Source organism: Gloeophyllum trabeum (genome assembly GCF_000344685.1).
Source record: "Gloeophyllum trabeum ATCC 11539 unplaced genomic scaffold GLOTRscaffold_00019, whole genome shotgun sequence".
NCBI lineage: Eukaryota > Fungi > Basidiomycota > Agaricomycetes > Gloeophyllales > Gloeophyllaceae > Gloeophyllum > Gloeophyllum trabeum.
The window spans coordinates 46,475-66,709 of NW_006920428.1; the positions used below are offsets into that span (position 1 = coordinate 46,475).

General features: G+C 52.6%; 10 protein-coding genes across 10 annotated transcripts; 6 read left to right on the plus strand and 4 right to left on the minus strand.

Annotated features, from left to right (window-relative positions):
* Positions 1–5: 5 nt before the first annotated feature.
* On the minus strand, positions 6–2,737 carry GLOTRDRAFT_133693 (uncharacterized protein; the record flags this gene model as incomplete). Its single annotated transcript, XM_007872669.1, has 8 exons — positions 6–374; positions 431–534; positions 594–763; positions 820–833; positions 887–1,045; positions 1,108–1,269; positions 1,320–1,700; positions 2,321–2,737. The coding sequence occupies 8 exons, from the start codon at positions 2,735–2,737 to the stop codon at positions 6–8; spliced, it is 1,776 nt and encodes a 591-aa protein (XP_007870860.1).
* A 1,742-nt stretch (positions 2,738–4,479) lies between these two features.
* Positions 4,480–5,398, plus strand: GLOTRDRAFT_101715 (uncharacterized protein). The gene is made up of 5 exons (XM_007872670.1): positions 4,480–4,622; positions 4,669–4,671; positions 4,697–4,947; positions 5,012–5,156; positions 5,214–5,398. Exons 1-5 carry the CDS (start codon positions 4,551–4,553, stop codon positions 5,232–5,234), a joined length of 492 nt encoding a protein of 163 aa, XP_007870861.1. The 5' UTR covers positions 4,480–4,550; the 3' UTR covers positions 5,235–5,398.
* A 243-nt stretch (positions 5,399–5,641) lies between these two features.
* On the minus strand, positions 5,642–7,223 carry GLOTRDRAFT_112657 (tryptophanyl-tRNA synthetase). The gene is made up of 6 exons (XM_007872671.1): positions 6,977–7,223; positions 6,711–6,923; positions 6,582–6,662; positions 6,416–6,531; positions 6,228–6,364; positions 5,642–6,175 (listed from the first exon to the last, which is right to left on the minus strand). Exons 1-6 carry the CDS (start codon positions 7,196–7,198, stop codon positions 5,727–5,729), a joined length of 1,218 nt encoding a protein of 405 aa, XP_007870862.1. The 5' UTR covers positions 7,199–7,223; the 3' UTR covers positions 5,642–5,726.
* Positions 7,224–7,274: 51 nt separating this feature from the next.
* Positions 7,275–10,124, plus strand: GLOTRDRAFT_118272 (uncharacterized protein). Its single transcript, XM_007872672.1, has 15 exons — positions 7,275–7,393; positions 7,448–7,515; positions 7,575–7,700; positions 7,766–7,993; positions 8,048–8,162; positions 8,212–8,261; positions 8,317–8,619; positions 8,669–8,740; positions 8,803–8,979; positions 9,030–9,161; positions 9,221–9,425; positions 9,477–9,556; positions 9,623–9,769; positions 9,825–9,935; positions 9,986–10,124. The coding sequence occupies exons 1-15, from the start codon at positions 7,312–7,314 to the stop codon at positions 10,091–10,093; spliced, it is 2,004 nt and encodes a 667-aa protein (XP_007870863.1). The 5' UTR covers positions 7,275–7,311; the 3' UTR covers positions 10,094–10,124.
* Positions 10,125–10,261: 137 nt separating this feature from the next.
* GLOTRDRAFT_50251 (uncharacterized protein) lies at positions 10,262–11,006 on the plus strand (the record flags this gene model as incomplete). Its single annotated transcript, XM_007872643.1, has 2 exons — positions 10,262–10,416; positions 10,472–11,006. 2 exons carry the CDS (start codon positions 10,262–10,264, stop codon positions 11,004–11,006), a joined length of 690 nt encoding a protein of 229 aa, XP_007870834.1.
* Positions 11,007–11,185: 179 nt separating this feature from the next.
* Positions 11,186–11,476, minus strand: GLOTRDRAFT_8545 (uncharacterized protein; the record flags this gene model as incomplete). Its single annotated transcript, XM_007872619.1, has 1 exon — positions 11,186–11,476. A coding segment is annotated over one exon (291 nt), but the record flags the coding sequence as incomplete, so codon positions are not given.
* A 349-nt stretch (positions 11,477–11,825) lies between these two features.
* On the plus strand, positions 11,826–14,531 carry GLOTRDRAFT_66700 (P-loop containing nucleoside triphosphate hydrolase protein). The gene is made up of 2 exons (XM_007872673.1): positions 11,826–13,231; positions 13,287–14,531. Exons 1-2 carry the CDS (start codon positions 12,066–12,068, stop codon positions 14,257–14,259), a joined length of 2,139 nt encoding a protein of 712 aa, XP_007870864.1. The 5' UTR covers positions 11,826–12,065; the 3' UTR covers positions 14,260–14,531.
* Positions 14,532–14,870: 339 nt separating this feature from the next.
* GLOTRDRAFT_141401 (uncharacterized protein) lies at positions 14,871–16,251 on the plus strand (the record flags this gene model as incomplete). Its single annotated transcript, XM_007872674.1, has 5 exons — positions 14,871–15,028; positions 15,086–15,236; positions 15,297–15,452; positions 15,506–15,617; positions 15,664–16,251. 5 exons carry the CDS (start codon positions 14,871–14,873, stop codon positions 16,158–16,160), a joined length of 1,074 nt encoding a protein of 357 aa, XP_007870865.1. The 3' UTR covers positions 16,161–16,251.
* Positions 16,252–16,518: 267 nt separating this feature from the next.
* On the plus strand, positions 16,519–17,897 carry GLOTRDRAFT_108525 (DNA glycosylase; the record flags this gene model as incomplete). The annotated part of the gene is made up of 7 exons (XM_007872675.1): positions 16,519–16,672; positions 16,796–16,926; positions 16,984–17,174; positions 17,225–17,359; positions 17,411–17,503; positions 17,564–17,636; positions 17,688–17,897. The coding sequence occupies 7 exons, from the start codon at positions 16,519–16,521 to the stop codon at positions 17,895–17,897; spliced, it is 987 nt and encodes a 328-aa protein (XP_007870866.1).
* Positions 17,898–17,971: 74 nt separating this feature from the next.
* Positions 17,972–20,065, minus strand: GLOTRDRAFT_82113 (uncharacterized protein; the record flags this gene model as incomplete). The annotated part of the gene is made up of 9 exons (XM_007872676.1): positions 17,972–18,099; positions 18,151–18,336; positions 18,401–18,597; positions 18,655–18,696; positions 18,750–18,893; positions 18,950–19,073; positions 19,127–19,775; positions 19,833–19,958; positions 20,021–20,065. The coding sequence occupies 9 exons, from the start codon at positions 20,063–20,065 to the stop codon at positions 17,972–17,974; spliced, it is 1,641 nt and encodes a 546-aa protein (XP_007870867.1).
* Between the last annotated feature and the right edge of the window lie 170 nt (positions 20,066–20,235).

A 20,235-nucleotide genomic window follows, 5' to 3' on the forward strand; every position in this document is an offset into this window, starting at 1 on the left:
ACCATCTAAACGCGTCCATCGTCGATCTCGTCCGTGGCCTCACCAAAGGTGAAACTGGGCCGCTTCCTCTGCAGTATGTAAGGCGAGTCCGGTCCAGCAACCCCAGGAGGGACACCAGTGGTCGGGCTTGAAGTCCACATAACTCCAGGGCCAAGGCTCCAGGGAGAAGCGACCTTCGACCTACTGCTCTGGGTGCATTTCTGACCGTAATCCAAGACAGCTCGGTACAACGCGCTGTTGAATCCGACACACTGCAAGCCGATGCAAGCCACTTTCAGACAACCAGCCGAGTACAACTGGCCGGTCTCATAGATATTCGCAGGGGAAGTGTTCTTGCGCCCAGCCAAGGTCTCCTTGAGCAAGGCTTGGCTCGTCTACAATTACGAGTTGAAATATCATACGACGAGCATGTATGTGATAGCTTACACACCTCGGTCGAGAGGCTCTCCCATTCTTCGAGAGTCAAGTCCGCAAGACGGAGAGCCTTGTATACCCCAGCGTAATACCACTTCCCATCCTTATTATAGAAACATTCTGCTAGGACCGTTAGAAGATGGCAGTAACTCTGAAGAATCGCTGAGACAGTCGCGTACCAGTCGGATTGATCATTTTGCCAACAGGATCCACAAGTTTCCACCCATGAGCGGTGGCGACTCGGGGGTTCGTATAGCATCTGTATAAGGGCGTAAGGAAGTAGCCGTGCTCTTCGCGGTCGGGGCACCATGTCGTAGTCGACTCCTGGAAAATGCGATACTGGTTGATACTGCGGTACGAGAGCGCATATAGTGAGTAAGCAAACACGTTTACAGGATAACGTACAGGTTCTTGATAGTCTATTACACGCCCTCGGTTCAGCGGGTAAGTTATAAATGTGAACCTCACTCACACCGCTGGCACTTGCAAGGAACTCTTGAAAAGTGCAGGACGTCGGTATAGTTATGGGCTTCAAGACATCCTCTGATATTTCGGCAGGAAGAGGCAACGCAGCGAGGATAGCGTATCTATCGTTGACGACAGCTTCAGGAGTCTTCGTGCCAGATACAACCTGCGGAAAACGACGAGTCATGTACTGTCCATGCGAGTATATGCTCGTTGCCAAGTAGGTACTTTGAAGTCAAGCTCATTGGGTTCCTGAACCACGGATTTGTGCGTGTCGGTCGCCGCCGGCACCGAAGGAGTAAGCCTGTACGAGTCCGGGGATATTCTATAGTCATGCTGTCCAAGTGGAGGAGACGGGTTCGTGACGAAGCTATCGCAGGGAACCGGGGCCTAAGCCTAATAAATGCACGCCTTTGGGGATTGCGGAGCAGAAAAGATACCTCATTTCGCGGCAGCGGTCCAGAAGTGTAGCACGGCGGCGGCCCTTCTTCCTCGCCAGAGCGAAGATTCATGTTCTTGAGCAATTGTATTTCCTCCTGTAGTTCCTGTATAGCACCCTCAAGGCGCGTCGTATCTTCATTAACCTGGCCAGCAGGTGCGTATTGGTAGTTCAGGGAAGCGTCATCGTTCTTGCAGTGTAAGAGCTTCAATAGTTGCTTCTTCTCGTTATGCAAGCAGTTTATGGTATCGGTCTTTTGTCGGATAGAGACGTATGCATTGGCCAAACGGTAAACAACGGCGTCTCGAGCGGCCAGAGCTTCGGTTAGGCGCGTACGTTCCAACTGCGCAGATACAGCTAGGTCATCGACCACGGCGGGTCCCTGAGGAAGCGGAAAGGAACGGATTGCGTTAATGGTTCACGCAGGATGGTCGGACGCGAGTATATACACGAGTAGTGCACCATGGACATTGCAGTGAGGCCAACTTACGTGCACGCCGCGTTCGTCTCGCCCTCCCATATTACTGCCCAGACGATCAACGTTATGAGTCCGGCCTGAGCCTGTCAACAACACGTCCGACGACAAGAAAGCAGAACGAGCAGCCACTGAACTCAAGTTGGACGGAGGCAAAAGGACGCGGAGTCTCTCTCTTCAACTCAGATATAACTCCGCCCCAAATGACAGGCAGCCGAGTTCATGCCGATTCACGGCAACATATTCGGGCTTAGTCCAGCAAGAGTCGACGCGCCGCCGACACGATAAGAAGGCAAACGGGACAAAGCACGTCGCCTCATCTTCTCTGGGAATAAGCGGTAAATATTGACGCTGAGTCATAAGCTGAGTTGGACGGGCAAGTATCCGAGGGGACCACATTACGTGGAAGCAAAGGCAGGCCCAAAGATATGCGACGATGTTCTACATCCGGACACAGGTACATGGATCGAATAGTCCAATAGCAATCAGAATAGGGCCTTTAAAGTAAGGAGTTGTTGTCAAGATACCCGAGACAGTGTTGGTTGCGCCTTGTGCAGTTTCTCGACTTTCGCCTTTGCAGTCGAGGTACCATCCATTTTGTGAGCGAGCTTCTTCACAGTCGCAGGCGGCGAGCTCTTAACAGAGGTAGAGGCCCTGGTAGGACGAGGTATGAGAGTAATCGATGTATTGTGATCGAGATGCCCGTTAGGATGAGTACTTGAGTTGGACGGTGGCCCGACGTTCGACAGTAGCTCTGCAGGTTTTCCTGCAGCGCGTCTTGCAAGTAGTAGAAATGAGCCCTCGTCCCAAGACACGTCAATCCCCGAGTCTGCTCTCGAGGTATCGGAAGAAACCGAAGCTGCCGTTTCCGGGGGATTGATAGAACGCTTGCCTGGCAGCGTCGCAGGACCAGGCTTCGAGCTGATAGACAATAAATCTTCCATGATTGTATCAGGTGCACCCGAAAGTATCGGTTTTCCGTGTACGGCGAAGGGCGCCAGGCCGAAGCAAACCACAAACTTGAAGAGAATACTTCGCATAGCAGCAGGATATCCAAAGGTCGGTTTGCGCTTGTCGTCTCGGCCCAGCCAAATACGAAAGATAACGAGCAATCGGTAGACTAAGTTTCTGGACGAGACCGGGGAAAATGAACGGATAGTTTGCGTTGAGCGTCGGTGAACGTCGGTGAACGTCTGAACAATCAACTGTGACCAGGTCACATCCTCCGTTCTTTCTAACGGTCACGCTATGTTTCACGCCAACCAGTGACTCCTGAGGCTTTCATGCGAGCATACCGCAGTTGAAATTCTACCACCATCTGCACGTTGCACACGGACTTATGTTTTCATTCTGGAATCTGATATATTTAAGGCTGCCGTCGATTTCCCCGCTCTGTTGATGACGCTCGAAGATTGATCATTGCCGTCGTCCAATCGTACTTCTATTCCCGTTTTCAGCGAGACCGGCGCCGTCAACGATGAGTTTTGGATGCGTACGTGGCTATATGAACTGTTCTGTTACTCCGAAAGGCTCCTGTCAACCTTCTACTTCACTGTGTTTGATGACAGACCTATCTTCAGGTATCAATCGTTACTCTGCACCAACTCTCGTTGTTGAACACGCGCACACTCTATCCACGCACGTTCCGCTGCTGTATTACGTATCACACAGCAGGGACCGGCACAGATCCAACCCACAGCTTACTAGAGGAGCAATGCCCTTTATACCCAGGCTCGGTCATATGAACGACCTTGTGAGGGCATACTTCTGCCGTGGTTCACGGGAGAGTCTTCTCCATCTAGAACCAAAGCATTGTTATGCCTTTACGCTGTATGCCTACATCTTTTGACCGAGCCGCAGCGAGCGGACCCCGAGAGACGATCCTGAGTACCATCCCCCTACCCCTTTTCTCCTGATTTTCATCGCATATACCCTGTGCGTGGACGGGATCTCTGCGCGCCGCAAGAACAAGTAACAGCATCGTTCCATCCGCCAAGGCGGTTTGCATGGCTTGATGAAGTACGCGCCTAATCGATATGTAGCGCGCATCAGGCGGCATCATCAGCTAAGTGCCGACTTAGGCTGTTGGCAAAGAACAGCACAACAGCAGTTTCGTATGTATAGCACCGTGCCGCTGATATCATGACCTTATAGCTCCCCTAAAAGTGTTTGACTGACAGATTGATGTCCCGTGTCGGCCGGAATGATGAACATTGCAGACCATCTGCGCTTCGGTACGGCAGCCTCGATCACTTTCCATTCCTGAGAAGACCTCCTCGCACGGTGCGTCTCTCCGGGTTTGCCTTTGTATGGTGGATTGAAGCGAAAAACATGTCCCGTAGGTCTATTCACTTGTATTTGTCGTCTGTTCGCTGCTTATGCCGGCACTGGCAAATCACCTACTCGGGACCTTCATGTTTCTTCGATTTCTCGAACGTGCACTGCGTCTTTTTGGCTGTTCGACTCATCAACCCTACGTGAAATGACCAGCCCCATGATGAAACTACGGTCTAAGATGCAACTATCATTTATTCCTGAGCCATCTCGTCGTCACAGGTCTCCTCGTCTCGCAGAGATGACGCAAAGGGCACCAGCATCGAACTAGACTCAAGAAGTATATGTGAGAGGGGACCATCTCTGCGGTATAAAAAGGCTACACTTTCGAGTATTTTTCATTCAGCCCACACTCGAGACCCATCTCTCGAGCACTACAGCACTCCAAGCTATCGCAACCTTCTCACTCGCGTAACCCTCACCATGTTCAAGCTCTCCATCGCCACCGTCATTGCCCTCGCCGGCTTCGCTGTAGCCCAGGAGTCCCACCAAGTCTCCGTACGTTGCGCCGCTATCTCTCTCCTCACTGTTGTGTTCCGGAGCCATGCTGACCGCTTTCTTTGTGACAGATGACCAACAACTGCGGTTCAGGCAGCCCCGTCTTCCTGTACGAGGCGAACGGCAACCCGCAGGGCCCTACCACCATCCAGGGCCAGCTCCTCGGCGGTATCGCCTGGCTCACCGGGTTCGCCGGTGCCAACTGCGAGAACTCCGGCGTCAACTGCGGTGCCGTCGAGTTTACCCTGCGCAACGACGCCCCGAACCAGAACGCCGCTGACTTTACTCTCGAGGCCCAGCCCGAGAACGGGAACCACCAGTTGTACGTGTATTCTGTGATATGTCTCAGCTGAGGATGAGCTGTTCATTGTTGGAATTCCCTGTAGCACGTACCCGATGTCGTACACCTACATTGGAGGCGGGGCTTGCAACGGTATCAGTGACAACTGCCCTTCTGCTGGTGACTGCCCGGATGCCTTCACCGACCCCACCAACGGCACGCCGAAACAGTGCGTCGGTACCAACGCTGGGGTAAGTATCTTTCATAACACGCACTGATCCATTTTGCTAACCCTTTTTGGTCCCTAGATTCAGATCACGTTCTGCTAAGTGCCTGAGCTCGGCGTAGGCGAAGGACAAAATGATGTCTTGCCTGCCTTTTAAAACATGAGACTGTAGTAGTGCTCTCCTGTCGTTGTCTGTGCTCAGTAGTTTATTGCATGTAAGAATATCTAGGCTGTTTAAAACATTCCGAAAGGCGTTATGACCGGTACCTAGCAATCGCACTTGAAAGCATCGTGTGATATTTCGGGATCCAAAAAGTTCCCCAGGAAGAGTTGGATACATACACAACAGTACTTTTGAGTGCCGAAGACGTCGTCGTATTGGTGCTATGATGACACGACGCTTTGCAGTCCAGTAGTAATCATACCCGTTCGATGCCTGACGGCTGGAGTCAAGTAGAAACTCTTGTCCAGCCATGCACGCTGTAGTCCGAGTCTGTAACTGGTATAGGACCCATCCTTGATGAACGAGGGAGGATAACGACGCGCGGGTGTTTGGTACTGGAGAACCAATATCAATATATTGGGTCATAAACTATCATAACAATCCCAGGCGTTCCCGAACGATTTGCATCGTTGGACGCGATCGCATCTTAGCCTTTTCGGCTCCCTCGCGGCCAACGTCCGCCAAATATCCCGGGTCCTCTCTAAGCCTCAGTAACTCAGCACGAGGGCGTCTCAGCATCTCGACGACCGCATCTGTTACGTCTGCCTTCAAATGACCATGATGCTTTCCCGAGTACCTGCGCGCTACTTCCGCGGGATCCGCCTCTTCGCAGGCGGCGAGGATGGTAAGGAGGTTAGACGTCCCGGGTCGGTTGACTGGGTCATATGTGATGCCCTGGATGGAGTCCGTCACAGCACTTCGGATTTTATCCCGAATTTCCTCCGGAGTGTCGGTCAGCAATATGCGTGACTTGACATCCGGAGTTGATTTGGACATTTTGGAGGAAGGGTCCCTCAGTGAGAGAATACGTTTCGAGGGAGCTATGAATTACTTTAGTGGATATCATGCCCCAATAGATGGACGAGCGCTTACTGAAGAGCTGTCGTGGAAGCGGGAATAGAGGCACGTTATCTGTCTCATCCTTCAATTGTCGATTGAATATGTCCGCGAGGTCACGACATAGTTCAATATGTTGCTGCTGATCTTCGCCTACGGGGACATGCGTAGCTCTGAGTACCTACATGAGTATCAGCAACGAGACAGGTCCTGGGGTGACCTACTTATAAACTAGAATATCCGCGGCTTGCAACACAGGATATGTAAAGAGACCAACATTAAGAAGTGATTCATCAACTTCGGATTCGTCGTTGGCATTACGAGAGTCCGCCAATCTCGCCTTAACAGTCGTTCAGTGCCTCGGACCTGTGAATCCTAGGCACGACATACCTTCCACGTAGTCATCCTACGCAGCTTCCCCGTGGGCGTTATGCAGTTGAGCAGCCATGCCAGCTCAAGATGGTCAGAATTCTTCAAAGAGATGTAAGTCGCGTATCAACCAGAATATTTCTCTCGTACATGGTTTTGGTAGAAGAGAATGCAACGTAAAGGGTCTATCCCGATAGCCAGTAAGATAGCAAGGATATCTTTCTGAGCTTCAAACAGAGCCTTCCGGTCTTGCGGAAGCGTGAGGGCGTGCCATCCCACGACGGAGAATATAAGCTCGTCATCGGGCGCTGCCTGGCGCTGCAGTTTCACCCAGTTCTGCAGGGCTCCGAGGTAATTGCCCAGCTGTGCAGCTGCATTATTAGATTAACCCTATGGAAACCTATCTATGGACTCACATGTGGTACACCCGTCGGTTGAATCCCAGAGAAGTATGTCCGCCCATGCACCCTCGTGGGTGTCGTGGGTGTGCTTGATGCGGAATCCCTACCTCTTTCTTCCTCCCCCGACTGACTAGTGCTATAGTATGCTGCTGCTCGCTGCTGAGCGAGTCGTCCGCGAGAGACGCTGCTCGTTGCCTTGCATTTCTGAGCAGCGCGTCGCAGACAGGCGGTGGACATCAATGAAGCCAAACTTTAAACTCCGGATGTGGCACCTGTACTAACTATACCTGTCGATAACCACTTGTCTCGACCTCCGATGTGCTGAACGCTGAAAGTCTGGCGTCGCTGCCATGAGTTACGAGGATTTGTTCGACATGCCGGGGGGAGATGATTTTGTGGACGTGAAGGATGTGTTTGAGGAGGCAGCACGAGGCATGTACACGGTTCGAGGCATAGCGTTCCGAGACTGAAAGAGAGGAAATCCAGATATGCAGCCTGGGCAGCTGGTATTCACGGAGGGGTTCACGATACAAGATGCCATGAGCGCAATTGAAGTGAGTCCGCAAACTGGTACTTTCTTCTCGGTCGGACGGACTGAAGATTGGTCGTGAAGATTGGGGAACCCCGGATGGATAGTGGCATGATCGCTGAGGCTAACGAGAGGCCAGAATTCCAACCGTTGACCCCACTCCTGCCCGAGGAGGTGTGCTGGATTATGGACCGTGCATTGGCTTGCGAGGTGTGAGGGCCATGGTCTGTCTCTCTGCGCGTGCTCTCCCCTACAACTATATACCTCTCCTGCAGCTGGAATTGCACGCCGGGAACGCTCTCGCTCAGACCGTATACACATTGCTCTACGTGCACCATCTAAAAGAGATCGACCCCGACGTTGTTATGGACACCGAGACCCTCGAAGAGGATCCCGACCGTCCTGCAGAGTTGATTACTCTTGTCATAAGGGCGACTGTCATGGGAATTCTCAAATGCTGCGATCTAGCGTGGCGAGAGCTATCCAAGAACCGTGTCCATGAAGTCAGTACGCTCGTGTCTGCTTTCACGTTCATTCACAACTGACCCCGGTCATAGGGGGAAGACTGGCAAGGAGAGAAGTGCGAAATCTCTCTCCTGGAAGGATATCCAGTCAGATCTCTCGTCCGGTTGATCGACCAAGCGGCCGTTTGGTGTAGACACGCATCTGGAGGTACCTACTTCAACTCCTGATTCATTTCCAGGAGCTCTGATCGTCTTAGTCTCGGTCACCCTACGAAACGAGCTGTTGGCTCGACTCCTCTTCCGTAAGGTCAGTCCTTCCAGCACCAAGTTCCGCATAGTGCTATTGTGACCCTCCTCCCCAGACGATGCTGGAATTGATGACTCTCAACCTACCAGAGGATCATGACAAGCTGCAGACATGTCTAGCCACGGCTCGCGACCTCCTTCAAGGGTTTAGATCCAGGCCTATCCGCACTCCACACCCAGGTTCTCCGGCGCATCTTGTCTTTGACCCTTATGTTACTCGGCGTTTGCATTCGTTCATGCCTTTGAGGCCAATGCAGTTGCCGCCCCAAGAAGAGACTTGGAATAGCCTCGAAGCCGCACTGGACAATTGGCAAGAGCTATATTATCTATGTACCATCACATCTATGTCAACATGGAAGGTAGGGTCTTCCAACTATGTCACGTGGCATTGTCAGTAAAGTGCTGCAGATCCTAGGGTACATCCGAATACGGTCGCCGAGATCCGCTTGTTCTATACCCTTTCTCCGGTCTCTGGCACAGGTAAACTCCGCTCTCATCATGAGGCAAATTTTCTGCGTAGACGACTGACGCAGAGTGTACAGTCGTTCTTCTATGACGGCTCTCGTTTCATCCGTCGATTTCAGGATCTCTGGATTATTGAGCGATTCTGCGAGGAAAGTATGGGTGTGAAGTATGATTACATACTTCAGCTTATGCAGCGTTCTTGGGCGGGAGAAGGGCAGTCTCCTTTGATGAATATCCAGCGTCTGATGATCAAGGTAGGGGGCAAGGGCGTTGAGAAGGGTGACGACTAACTCCAGCTTAATAGACCCTGATGCCGTATATAAGGTCATTCTGGTTTAACCCCCCACGACAACGAAGGTTCCTATCAAAATCGCTGGTAGACTGGCATGTCCTATATGCCGCAGTGCAGAACCTGGTTTCTGAGTGTGTTACTGAGGTATGTACTAAGTCATCTCGTTGTATTTCCGGACATTTAAATTGCGCCACTCAAATCAGGACCAAACGGAAGCTCGCATGTTAGATGTGCTGCCCAAAGCTCTGCTTTTATGGCGTTTGGAGGTGATCCAGCAGGTCGTGTTGTCCGGTTTCCAGCTCGAGCTGTACAGCCCAGACGAGGTATCCGTGGCGTATTGGTACGCCGCCGAGGTGATCGTAGCACGACTGGAATGTCTGCATGCGCTGATGGAGGTTGCTCCGCCAGGTACGTGCGCTGATCTATTGATGGGCCGCGGAAAGCTGAGCCCTTTCTTAGATTCGACGGCATATAGCGAGTTGCATTTCCAGCACAGCTTCCTTACTGCACTGCACGGTATGTGCCTTGCATCGGCCTTGGTGAGCATTATCGACCGTACTGGCTACATCGATGATCTGAGTAAGGTGTTGCTATAGCTGACAAAGAAAATGCCGAGCATCTCATGGGGACGCTCTCACTTAAATTTCCGGAGACGATATAAATGGGCGTTCAAACCCGAGTACAACGATGTGCCATTGAAGCCTGTGGCGCAACCCGACTTCGAGCAATATATGACTTGGCGTGCGGCTGAGGTACCTCGCTCCTGGCCGCCCGGCAGGTGATTACCACTTACCATATACACCTTAGACGTCAACTGCTCCTGAAAGCTTTCTTGAGAGTTCGCGTTCGCTTCTGCTGGAACTTCTAGAATCTCCTCCCGTCGGTTGGGCCGGCTTATGGCGAAAGGACCGCTTTGATGTACGTTCTCTGACTCTTGCACCTGGAGCCTGGCTAACTCTGCTGGGTAGTTCGTCACCAATTTAGCCGAGACCTGCACGCAAATGATAGCGAACTGTCCTCCCGGTCAGATCAGGTATAATGCTGATGCAAACCCCTTGTTCCCTATCTTCTCGTAGTGTTGTAGAGCATAAAATACGCCGGAGCCATACCCGTCTCGTCACTTATTTTTCTTACTACCGAGATCTACTGTTTAGTATCTTGGATAGAAAAATGTATTACTATCGCCCAAAGCCTCTTTGAATCTCATTCGCCGTATTTGGCAAGCGTACACTACCAGAACGCCCATGACATCAGTCGCCGGCTCAGATTCTGAATCTCTTGAAGATGCACCGAAACATGCGAGTATGGCGGTGCATGCACTCAGTCCTGCGCAAGAGCGTCGCCTCGTGGACAACTTCGAAGAAAGGTTTCTAGATATTACGCGGGCTTTCAAGAAACGGTCAGTTCTACCTTCGATCTCGAGAAGCGGACGAAGCTGAATTTGCGACCAACAGGACCCTTCCAGATGCAACCCTCCCAACCCTGTCTTCATATCTGGAGGCCACCCACACATTCCTGTCGCTCATCCTCCAAATTCCACCCGTTGGCAGGTCCGCCTCGTTACGGACGACGTTCCTTCTACGCCTCACAGGAGACGTCATGACGTCCATCACGGGTTACAAACCAGACCTCGAGTCCCTTCCAGCGCTGCTGGCGTGGATGAATGACCTCGATGCTGGCTGGCTCACTGTCCTGCGCGGGCAGGCCTGGGACCCTGCGTCGCGTAGAGCCGTAAACGTCGCCTCGGCGGAGTCGGCGCGTCCATCCATGAACCAAACCGAGCGTACACGGCTAAGAAGCCTTCTGATAACTGGAACGGAGAGAATGGAAGAGTGGCTGGAGGATCTGAACACCGAGGGTGAAGATTACACTACCGCGCTGGAGCGGATGGGATTGCAGCAGGGTTTCGAAGACCTCTTTTTGGGGACGCTGAACGAGATGGGGGGGTTGAAGGGAAATGATCCGGAAGGTATGACGGGTACATGTTGAGCACAGAAAGAAAGGAATCGGATGACATACGCCAGCGGTCGCTGCAAGCATTAGCAGATAATACAATACATCTCGAGCATGACCGCTATCTATCGCCTCTTCTGCGTACGACGACTGTCGCCTGTAGCATGTGCAGGTTAATACAATACAGAGGGCACAAGCCACGGAGACTGCCACGCACCTCTCGCCTTCGCCTTCTTCGGAGCACCCTTTCCTCTCTTCTTTTTGTCCTCAATATCCCGGAGCCGCTGCTGCTCTGCCTCGTCCACAATATCCCACTCCGGGTACTGCTTCATTATTTTCGCTATTGACAGCGCTTCGTACGGAGGGTAATATTTGACCATAGACGGCCCTCGTAGCCGTCGACGCAAGTACTTCGCACCTGTCCTGATCGAGGTAGGGTTGTAGGCTGTCTGGAATATTTGGCACCGAACTCGGTTTAGAGCAGCGAGGGCGCTGGGGGCTACACTAGCCATGTCGCTTTCCGTGATGCCCAGGACTCGTCGTGGTCGTCGCGGAGGATAACAGAGGAGTGGAATGAGTTCAGGCTTACCGTGGGAATACAGACTTGCCATAATTTTGCCCAACAACTGGTCTCAAGACTGCACGTTTCTACCGCCCGCTATTTTTCAGGGTTTCGTTCTATAGTCGCGCTTCGAGGATTAGGATTTGTGAGGAGATTGAAGGTACGCCTGTGGCTGTCGTTCAATGCAGTAGCTGTTGCTTACCGCCATATCAGCCTTCTACTAGGACTAGCATCCCAGGAGGCGAATGCAAAATATAACTCTGTCCATATGCTCTCGATGTCGGACATCTCTACGGCCACAATTGCGGCTCACGTCTTCGTTGAGACGATTTCATAGTCCCGCCCACAGAATCAGCCATAACTCGCGGTCGACAGTAAATGAAAGAAGGCTTCATCACGATGCGAAACTCTGGAATGCCATTTCGACTCATTCCACCAAACGGGCTGATGACCATTCTGAATCGCCAGTGCTCCGGAAGGCCGTACCCGTCGAAGAGATACCGGAAGCTCTCGTGGAGCATGTGCGTTCTTGGATGAGGGATGACCATGTGCAGCGTCGCTTTCGCTCGTTTGGAATACCGGTGCACGAATGCAGTTCCTTGCTCACCCGCTTTGCGCTGGCAGTTCGGGCAAGAACGGCTTTTGATACGGCAGATTTCCACCCAGACATGCTCACTCTCTTCACATCCAGTCTGAGCAATCCAGCCGACGGAGCTGCAATAGACGGTGTCCTGTCCAAAGTATTCTTCGCGTGGTCAATCAAGTCAGAAGCAGAACTCGTAGGTGCTGGTGTCGTGTCCGGACCGACCTTGCAGAAAATGAGGAGCCTTTTCAAAGTTACCGATTACAGCTATCCAGCCGAGTGGTTTCCGTCGACTCGCATACTCAAGCGAAAGGTCTTCATGCATGTCGGGCCGACGAACAGTGGAAAGACGCACAATGCACTCCGTGCACTAGCAGCAGCGAGGACCGGCTGTTACGCTGGTCCTCTGCGGCTGCTTGCTCATGAAATCGCGGATCGTCTGAATAAGGGCCAGATCGTCCCGTTAGGCGCGGAGGTTACCCCGGAGGCAGAGCCCGACGAGCAGACAAACTTGGACGTGGGCACTGGACCCGTCGTAACCAGCTCTGGGGATGGCAGGTTCGCAAGGGCTTGCAATCTTGTGACGGGCGAGTCGCGTGTCATTGTTGACGCCGCCGCCGGTCTTCTCAGCTGCACCGTGGAGATGGTGAATGTGGCCAGGTTCTACGATGTTGCTGTCGTCGATGAGATTCAGATGATCGCGGATGAGGCCCGCGGCGCCGGATGGAGTGTGGCCGTCCTTGGATTGCGCGCAAAGGAACTGCATCTGTGCGGAGAGGAGACGGCTGTACCAATTATCGAAGCTATGCTGCGGGATACCGGGGACGAACTCATCATAAACCGGTACGAACGGCTTACCCCGCTGGTAGTCGCAGACAAGAGCTTGGAAGGTGACCTGTCTCGCGTGCAACCTGGCGACTGTATAGTCACATTCCAACGGTCAAACATCTTCGCGTTGAAAAACCAGGTCGAGGCTGCTACTGGCTTGCGTGCAGCTGTTGTATATGGTCGGCTGCCTCCTGAAGTTCGCAATGCCCAGGCTGCTCTGTTCAATCAACCTGGCAGCGGGTACGACGTCCTCATCGGAAGCGATGCGATTGGGATGGGTCTTAACCTGTGCGTACTAATTTGTCCGACTACATGGTGCATTGTTATTGATTGTCGTTGGCAGGAAAATCAAGCGCATGATATTCAGCGCTGTAAGCAAATGGGACGGTAAGAAAGAAGTCCAACTCTCGATCTCTCAAATGAAACAGATTGCTGGTCGCGCTGGTCGGTTTGGCTTGCACGGAGACGCCAATCCTGGTGGCGTCGTTACCACTCTCCGTGAAGAAGATCTCGAGACGCTCCGTAAGACGATGGAGAAACCCGTACCTCCCCTGCCGTGCGCATACGTCCGCAGTCCCCCAGACACCCTGGTAGCGCTCTATGAACAACTGCCGCCTGGCTCACGGATGTCGACTTTGAATGCCGCCGTCAGGACATTGACCAGGTTCCGACGGCCATATCACATAGAAGACAATCACATCGCTGCCATTATGCTCAAGCTGGTTGACATCGCGAGTGATTTTTTACCCCTACACGAGCGCCTGGACGTCCTTGAAATGCCAGTACCTACCAGAGACGAGAGGATGGTCGACTTCACTCGGCGTCTGGTACAGCAATTCCGCGAAGAAGGCAAGGTGGATCTCAGGTCGTTGCTCCATTCGACAGAGATGTTCGATGCACTGTCTCATGTGCTGACGATAATGGAGTCTGGGGAGCAGATCCGGACGCCCGAGTTGCACCTGAATCGATTGGAGTCACTGGACAAAGCCCTTTGCGCGTACTCCTGGCTATGTAACCGCAACAATGTCGTTTTCCCTGACCGGGATCTCGTGGGTTTCCTCAAGGACAAGAGCGAACGGGCTATTGCGGCTTGCCTGAGCGCCATAGGTGCAGCGAGGACATCATCGCTCGCTCGACCTGCTCATGCAGACGAGAAAACCGAAGCGCGACGGACAAAAACGCGGGAGCGCGTGGAGGACCGAAGTCGTCGTGTCAGACCCAGTATTGGGGATAAGTCCAGGATGCCGGATGATGGCCCACGCATCACATTGCAGCGCAAGTCGACAATCCGCGACCAATCTGCCGCCTCTGCTTAAGCGCAGGCACTATCGGGAGGAGAATTACATCTACGACCATAGTCGGGAAGCCCGTGAAGCGGCACTTTCGGCCTCGTTGAGTCTGACTGGAGGCTCTCATGCGAGGAAAGGTTCCAGTCCATGCTTTCTTCTTCGCAAGTGCAGTGCGAAATTGACCGGGAGAATACTCGTGTTCTTCCATGCCAGCAAATTTCCGGGCCACAGGATTGACAAGGGATAAGTGCTGACGGACGAGAGTCTTTCACGATAATGGTTGTCTTGCGCTCTATCGGCTTCATCTCAGCGAGGGTCGGTAGACTACAGTAAGTACTATGTCTCCTGCATCCTCACTGTATACACTAAGTAGTATTTAACGACCTCCCACCTCTATTGAGAGCATATTTGCATTATATTTTTAGCGACGGCGTTCCCGTCTTGCTCCAGTCGCTCACGCCCCGTCTTCCTCTCCCACCGCACTCCCGTCCTTTTACCGACGGTTCGCCATGCCGGCGCCGCCATTACCATCCGTAATTCGGTGTCATTTGACTGAGGTTCGCGCTTCGATCACGGTATAAAGGTCCGGGAAAACGGGATGGGGACGTTGACTGCCCGTCCCCACCTAACCGCGAGCCATGGTTAACTTCACCATCCTCGCCGGCGGATACACCGCATTCGTCGCCTCCTACCTGTTCAACAGCGATGCCTGCACACTCACGTTGTTGAATCAGTCCCCCACGGGTCCGAATGTTTCGTGGATTACGCCCCATCCCTTCAACCCGAACATATTATAGTATGTACTTATTCATCACGAGCAACGCCGGGTGTCTAAAGCTAGCGTGCTCGATAGTACAGTCAACGAGGTTACCGAGGGTGCGCTGCAGTCCTATGTAGTTGGCCCCGAGGGTGTACTGGCAGGGCCGGTCGATACGGTGTCATCGGGCGGGGATGGACCTGCGTTCTGTGGGCCTTTGACCACGGGTCAGGTGGCAATTATGAACGTGAGTTGAAGCAAAAATGTGCTGTACGTGTCGAATCCTATGCCTAAATTTGTAACGCAGTATAATTCGGGCAACGGCAAAATCATTCCTACATCGTACGGCGGGCTGGTCTTTGATAAGAACGCATCTCTAATCACGTTCCCGCCGCCGGAAGGAAACTTGTCGCACCCTCATGAAGCGATTCAGAACGGCGCCGAAGTGCTCGTGCCGGACTTGGTGAGATGGTTTGCCCATAATGGCGTCCTCTGCTGATATTTCGTACGCTGTAGGGCGGTGACAAAGTATGGCGACTCATACAGAACGGGACTGCGGGAGAGTGGGGAATCGAAGGCATAATTGAGCAACCGCTATGGAGCGGCCCAAGACACGGAATGATCAGGGGTACGTATAATCTCTTACCCCGTACCAGCACTAATGATCCTGTCAGATGGGTACTTCTACCTCGTTCACGAACTCGCGAGCAGTCTAACGGCGCAAGTTCTCCCTATCGCGCCCAATGGAACTATGCCCTTCATCTCTGATGAGTCTACTATCCCGCCGACCTATCCCAACGGTTCTGATTGGCACGCCGCGGAGATCCTTATACCTCCACCTTCCACTTCCTTCCCGCAGCCCTATATCTACACGTCAAACCGCAACACGGGCAACCTGGACCCTCGCGGGGACACCATCGTGATTTGGGCCATCCAGCCTGACGGCTCCATCCAGCAGGTGAAGCAAGTGTATACGGGATTGGACCAGATTCGCGGGATGATGATTAGTACGAATGCAGATGGCGTAGGAGAGTATATTATTGCGGCGGGATACGCTGGCACGGCGGGTGTCCAGGTGTATCAGAGGGTGAGCGGAGGTGCTGACCTGCAGCTTGTGGCGAATAATACGGAGATACCGACAAGGACCAGTTTTGTCTGGCTCCCTCTATAAATCCGGAGTATGCACTAACCCTGGTACATGCCACGCCTTCAGGGCAGATGCGCTGGGCAATGGTACTCCAGCGCATACATACGTATCTACCTAGCACCTTCGGACTACATCACAGGGACTTGGAAGTCGTGTCCAAATGAACATCGTTGACATGACAGCTTCTGCGGGCTCAAGAACACTTCAAAGGCCGACCAATTCCCAAGTCGCGACGTGACAGTATTGTAGTTAGACCTAATTAACGCGTCGACGCGTCGGCACGTGTTTATATGTTCGCTTTCGCCTTTCGCGGGGAATGCTACACTTTCTCTGGAAACCGCCACTACCACCAGGGTCTACAAGTGGAGCTCTTTCACCCCTGATGTCTCCTCGTAAACGAGCTCTTTCGTCGGGCGAGACTCGCCTATCTGCTCGACCCAGCCCTTATCATTCTGCTGTCACTTTGGTTGAGGCGGCAATTGTGGCTGAATCCTCGAGTTCATCTGTCCGACGTTCTAAACGAGTCAAGGTGGAAAGTACTAGTGCTGCTGTTGACGTCCACGAAGACGCAACATATGTGCAGGAAGAAATAACGGAAAAGACCTCCAAAGCAAGGCCAAAATCACCTCGCAAACCTAGAAAGATCCCTGACTCCCTAGACAATCCTCATCCCGCCCCTGTCAACTGGCGAGAAACCTACGACACAATAAAAGAGATGCGCTCCCGAATTAAGGCTCCTGTTGATACCATGGGCTGTGACCAGGCCCAACTGAAAGAACAAGAGCCCAAGGTACGTCCGTCAGAACTGGTCCAATGCTATTCGGAAGTGTTAATTACACCGTCCTAGAACCAACGATTTGCCACCTTAGTGTCTTTGATGCTTTCGTCACAAACGAAAGATGAAGTCACGGACGCTGCGGTGGCGAAGCTGCGTGAAGCTGTAGGCGGCACATTGAGCGTCGACGCCGTTCTGCAAGCTGACGACAGTGTAATATTCGAAGCTATCTGTAAGGTCGGCTTCTGGCGGAGAAAAACAGGGTTCGTGTCCTAGAAGTGACCCTGAGCAAAGTGTGACATCTTTATGTCAGATATATCAAGAAAGCAGCTGAGAGACTGCGTGACGACTTCGACTCCGATGTCCCGAAGACGGTGGACGAATTATGTTCTCTTCCTGGGGTAGGGCCGAAGATGGCCTTCCTGGCTTTGCAAGTTGCGTGGAACCTGTGAGTACTTACTAAGAGTTCTTGCCGGTACCGTCCTTATGGCGTGTCTAGTAATCACGGTATTGGTGTAGACGTCCATGTGCACCGCATCACGAATAGACTCGGATGGCACCGACCACCGACCAAGACTCCTGAACAGACGAGGTTCGTGCGTCAATCCTTGAAGAATGCTCAATGTGCTTGACTATTTGATGATTGTGGTAGACTGAATCTGCAATCTTGGCTCCCAAAGGAGCTTCACGGAGAAATTAATCATCTCCTTGTCGGTTTCGGGCAGGTAACGCCTCACATTCTAGTCGCCCTCTACACATCTCACCAATGACTGTAGACGGTGTGTCTGCCCGTGAATCCCCTCTGTGATCTTTGCGAGCTGCCCTCGAAGATGCTGTGCCCGAGTGCACGGAAGGTTGTCAAGTCTAAGACAAAGAAGGCTGTCCTTGTCCAAGCCGAGTCGGGCCCCAAAGTCGAGATTGGTATCGAAGAAGAGAATACGATCTTGGAACAGCGCGACGACTCGTCAGAGTTGTCGAGCTCATAGTTCAACCTTGATTCTGGTACGCCCAATTCTATTTTCTTATATCTTTATATTAATTCATTTTCATGGTTTCTTACTCATAAGAGCCCCAGCGCCATATCCCAGAATCCCTTCTCTAGTCGTGTACAACGTTCCCATGTCGCCACCCACTCTTGGAACCTGACTATCGATGGCGGATCCGCGGCTGCTTCTGCTTCGATTGTGTCTGGCATGAATCGTCAGTTGTAGCAAATAAACGACATTTATTTCTCAGTACCAAGACCGGCTTTCACAGCATTCTGGTAGTGCTCCCCAGAGTAGTCTTCCATCCACTTGAGGTAGGGGTTACCTTCCCACTTGACCCAGCTGTTTGGGAGGGAGGCCTGTTTACGGAGCCACAGCCCTACTTCGCCGTAGCCGAGCAGGCAGGCTGCAAGTGCCATGATTAGCTTGGATCTATCGCCTGCGTCGCGTCGAGGTGATCCGGTCAGCTATCTCAGAACGTAGGACATGTAGTCGGTGAGTACCTTGCAAACCGGTATCAATGATGAAGGCTCCGTAGGCGGTCGTGGCAGACGACTCTGGTGTGCTTTTCAATTCTTCTTCGGTTATGCCCCACTGCTCGCAAAAGGATACATGTGTTTTCACTTCGTTGACGACGTTGAACATGGTCTGGGCGGCTGCTTGAATTGCGGGGTAGGAGGGTGACTTCGCACCTAGTAGCCTACGAGTCTCGGAGGTATGTGGATTGTCTTAGGAGCTGAAAGGGGTTAATGCTCACGCGTATGCACGTCCGTAGTACTTCAAGTAGTGGTAATCCTGTCTGGGACGCGTTGAAGTCAGAGCGCAGGATTCAGCGGGACGCGAGGCGCGTACTTGATGAAATGGATGAAGCATTCCCGGCGGAGCGTGCCTTGACCAAGCTGCTTGACGAAGTCGTGCTCGACATATTCTTTCCAGATTTTAGATGTCGACTTGATAAGCAATCGCGTGAACGGATGCGGGTTCGATAGGGTAGGCCTAAAGGTCAGAGATCAAAAGTCAGAAGCGGTACAGTGCAATAACGGATATCCTACTTCGGTATGTTGCGCAGGGTAATGGAGTGCATGTGGTTCAATGGTCCGTATCCGCTACCTATGGGGAAGGCGGTCTCGATACCAGCATGGGTGTAGGAGGTCGCCAGACTCGTCGCGTCCCTGACTATTAGTCTTATCATCAGGGCGCCACAAGACATTCGTACGAGCAATACTGACTGCTAAGTCCCCTCGCGAGCGCAGACGTGATTGCCGCGCTCAAGGTACACCCAGTCCCGTGCGTGCTCGTCGAGTTTATCCGCGGGCGGACGAAGATCGATGTGCTGCCGTTGGATTGGTGGAGAACGTCGACCACGAGCTCACGAGTAGCAGCGTCCGCTTCGGAGGCTTGCAGGATTTCCATATTGTCACCAAGGAGTGCGTCCTTCACAACCTCGATATCTGGATTTGAACTGCAAACACGCTCGATGTCCTGCATGGTGATGACTATATGGCCGCCCTTGAGCAATACCGCTTTCGGTCCTAGCTCACGCAGTTTCTTCGCAGCGGAGACCATGTCTTCCAAGCTGCTGATTTTGAGCTCTTTGTCCTGCTGGGATAGTAAGAGCTCTGCTTCTTGCCTATTCGGCGTAACCAGGGCTGTGATAGGAAATAGGTCGCTGATCATGACCTTCACTGCATCGGGCTGTAACAGAGTATGCCCAGAGGTCGATACGCAAACTGGGTCGCACACGAGAGGCGGCATGGCAGAACCAGGTCCTCCGAAGTGAGCCTTGAGGCTTGCGGCTACGGCAACGGTGTTATCGGCGTCGAAGAGCATTCCGGTCTTGATGGCTTCAATCTTTACGTCACTGAGAACGGAGTGCAGCTAAGGGTGAACATCTATAGATGCACTATAGACGTATAATGAGAAGCGGAAACCGACCTGCTGTCGGACGAACTCTGGAGGGGATGGATGGACACCCTGGACGCCGGTCGTATTCTGAGCGGTCATGGCAGTGATGACGCTTGTTCCATAACAGCCAAACGCTGTGAATGTCTTAATATCTGCCTGCGATCAATAGCACTCAACCGTAAGCAATTTTGCAGGGGTAGCGTGGACTTGAGCGTCACCTGTATACCTGCTCCTCCGCTGGAATCGGTGCCAGCAATTGTCATCACTGCAGGAGACGTCCCACCACGAAGGTGTACTGCTGAAAACATCTCTGGTGACTTCAACTAGTGTAATCAGAGCGTTTGTGCGCGCAAGGATTGAAGGAAAGCTTCAGGGCCTTAATATCGCGCGATGGCGAGAGAGCCGCAGAGGGCCATGCCGCGGCGTCGATCCT

Bases quoted from the DNA above. Each gene is read 5' to 3' on its own strand.
- GLOTRDRAFT_101715 (XM_007872670.1), top strand. From the start codon at position 4,551: ATGTTCAAGCTCTCCATCGCCACCGTCATTGCCCTCGCCGGCTTCGCT. The intron at 4,948-5,011 runs GTACGTGTATTC...AATTCCCTGTAG, and splicing joins GAGAACGGGAACCACCAGTT to CACGTACCCGATGTCGTACA. The intron at 5,157-5,213 runs GTAAGTATCTTT...TTTGGTCCCTAG, and splicing joins GCGTCGGTACCAACGCTGGG to ATTCAGATCACGTTCTGCTA.
- GLOTRDRAFT_112657 (XM_007872671.1), bottom strand. From the start codon at position 7,198: ATGTCCACCGCCTGTCTGCGACGCGCTGCTCAGAAATGCAAGGCAACG. The intron at 6,663-6,710 runs GTACGAGAGAAA...ATCTCTTTGAAG, and splicing joins TTCTCTTCTACCAAAACCAT to AATTCTGACCATCTTGAGCT. The intron at 6,532-6,581 runs GTATGTCGTGCC...ACGACTGTTAAG, and splicing joins GTAGGATGACTACGTGGAAG to GCGAGATTGGCGGACTCTCG.
- GLOTRDRAFT_118272 (XM_007872672.1), top strand. From the start codon at position 7,312: ATGAGTTACGAGGATTTGTTCGACATGCCGGGGGGAGATGATTTTGTG. The intron at 7,516-7,574 runs GTGAGTCCGCAA...TTGGTCGTGAAG, and splicing joins ATGCCATGAGCGCAATTGAA to ATTGGGGAACCCCGGATGGA. The intron at 9,426-9,476 runs GTACGTGCGCTG...GCCCTTTCTTAG, and splicing joins GATGGAGGTTGCTCCGCCAG to ATTCGACGGCATATAGCGAG.
- GLOTRDRAFT_66700 (XM_007872673.1), top strand. From the start codon at position 12,066: ATGAGGGATGACCATGTGCAGCGTCGCTTTCGCTCGTTTGGAATACCG. The intron at 13,232-13,286 runs GTGCGTACTAAT...TGTCGTTGGCAG, and splicing joins ATTGGGATGGGTCTTAACCT to GAAAATCAAGCGCATGATAT.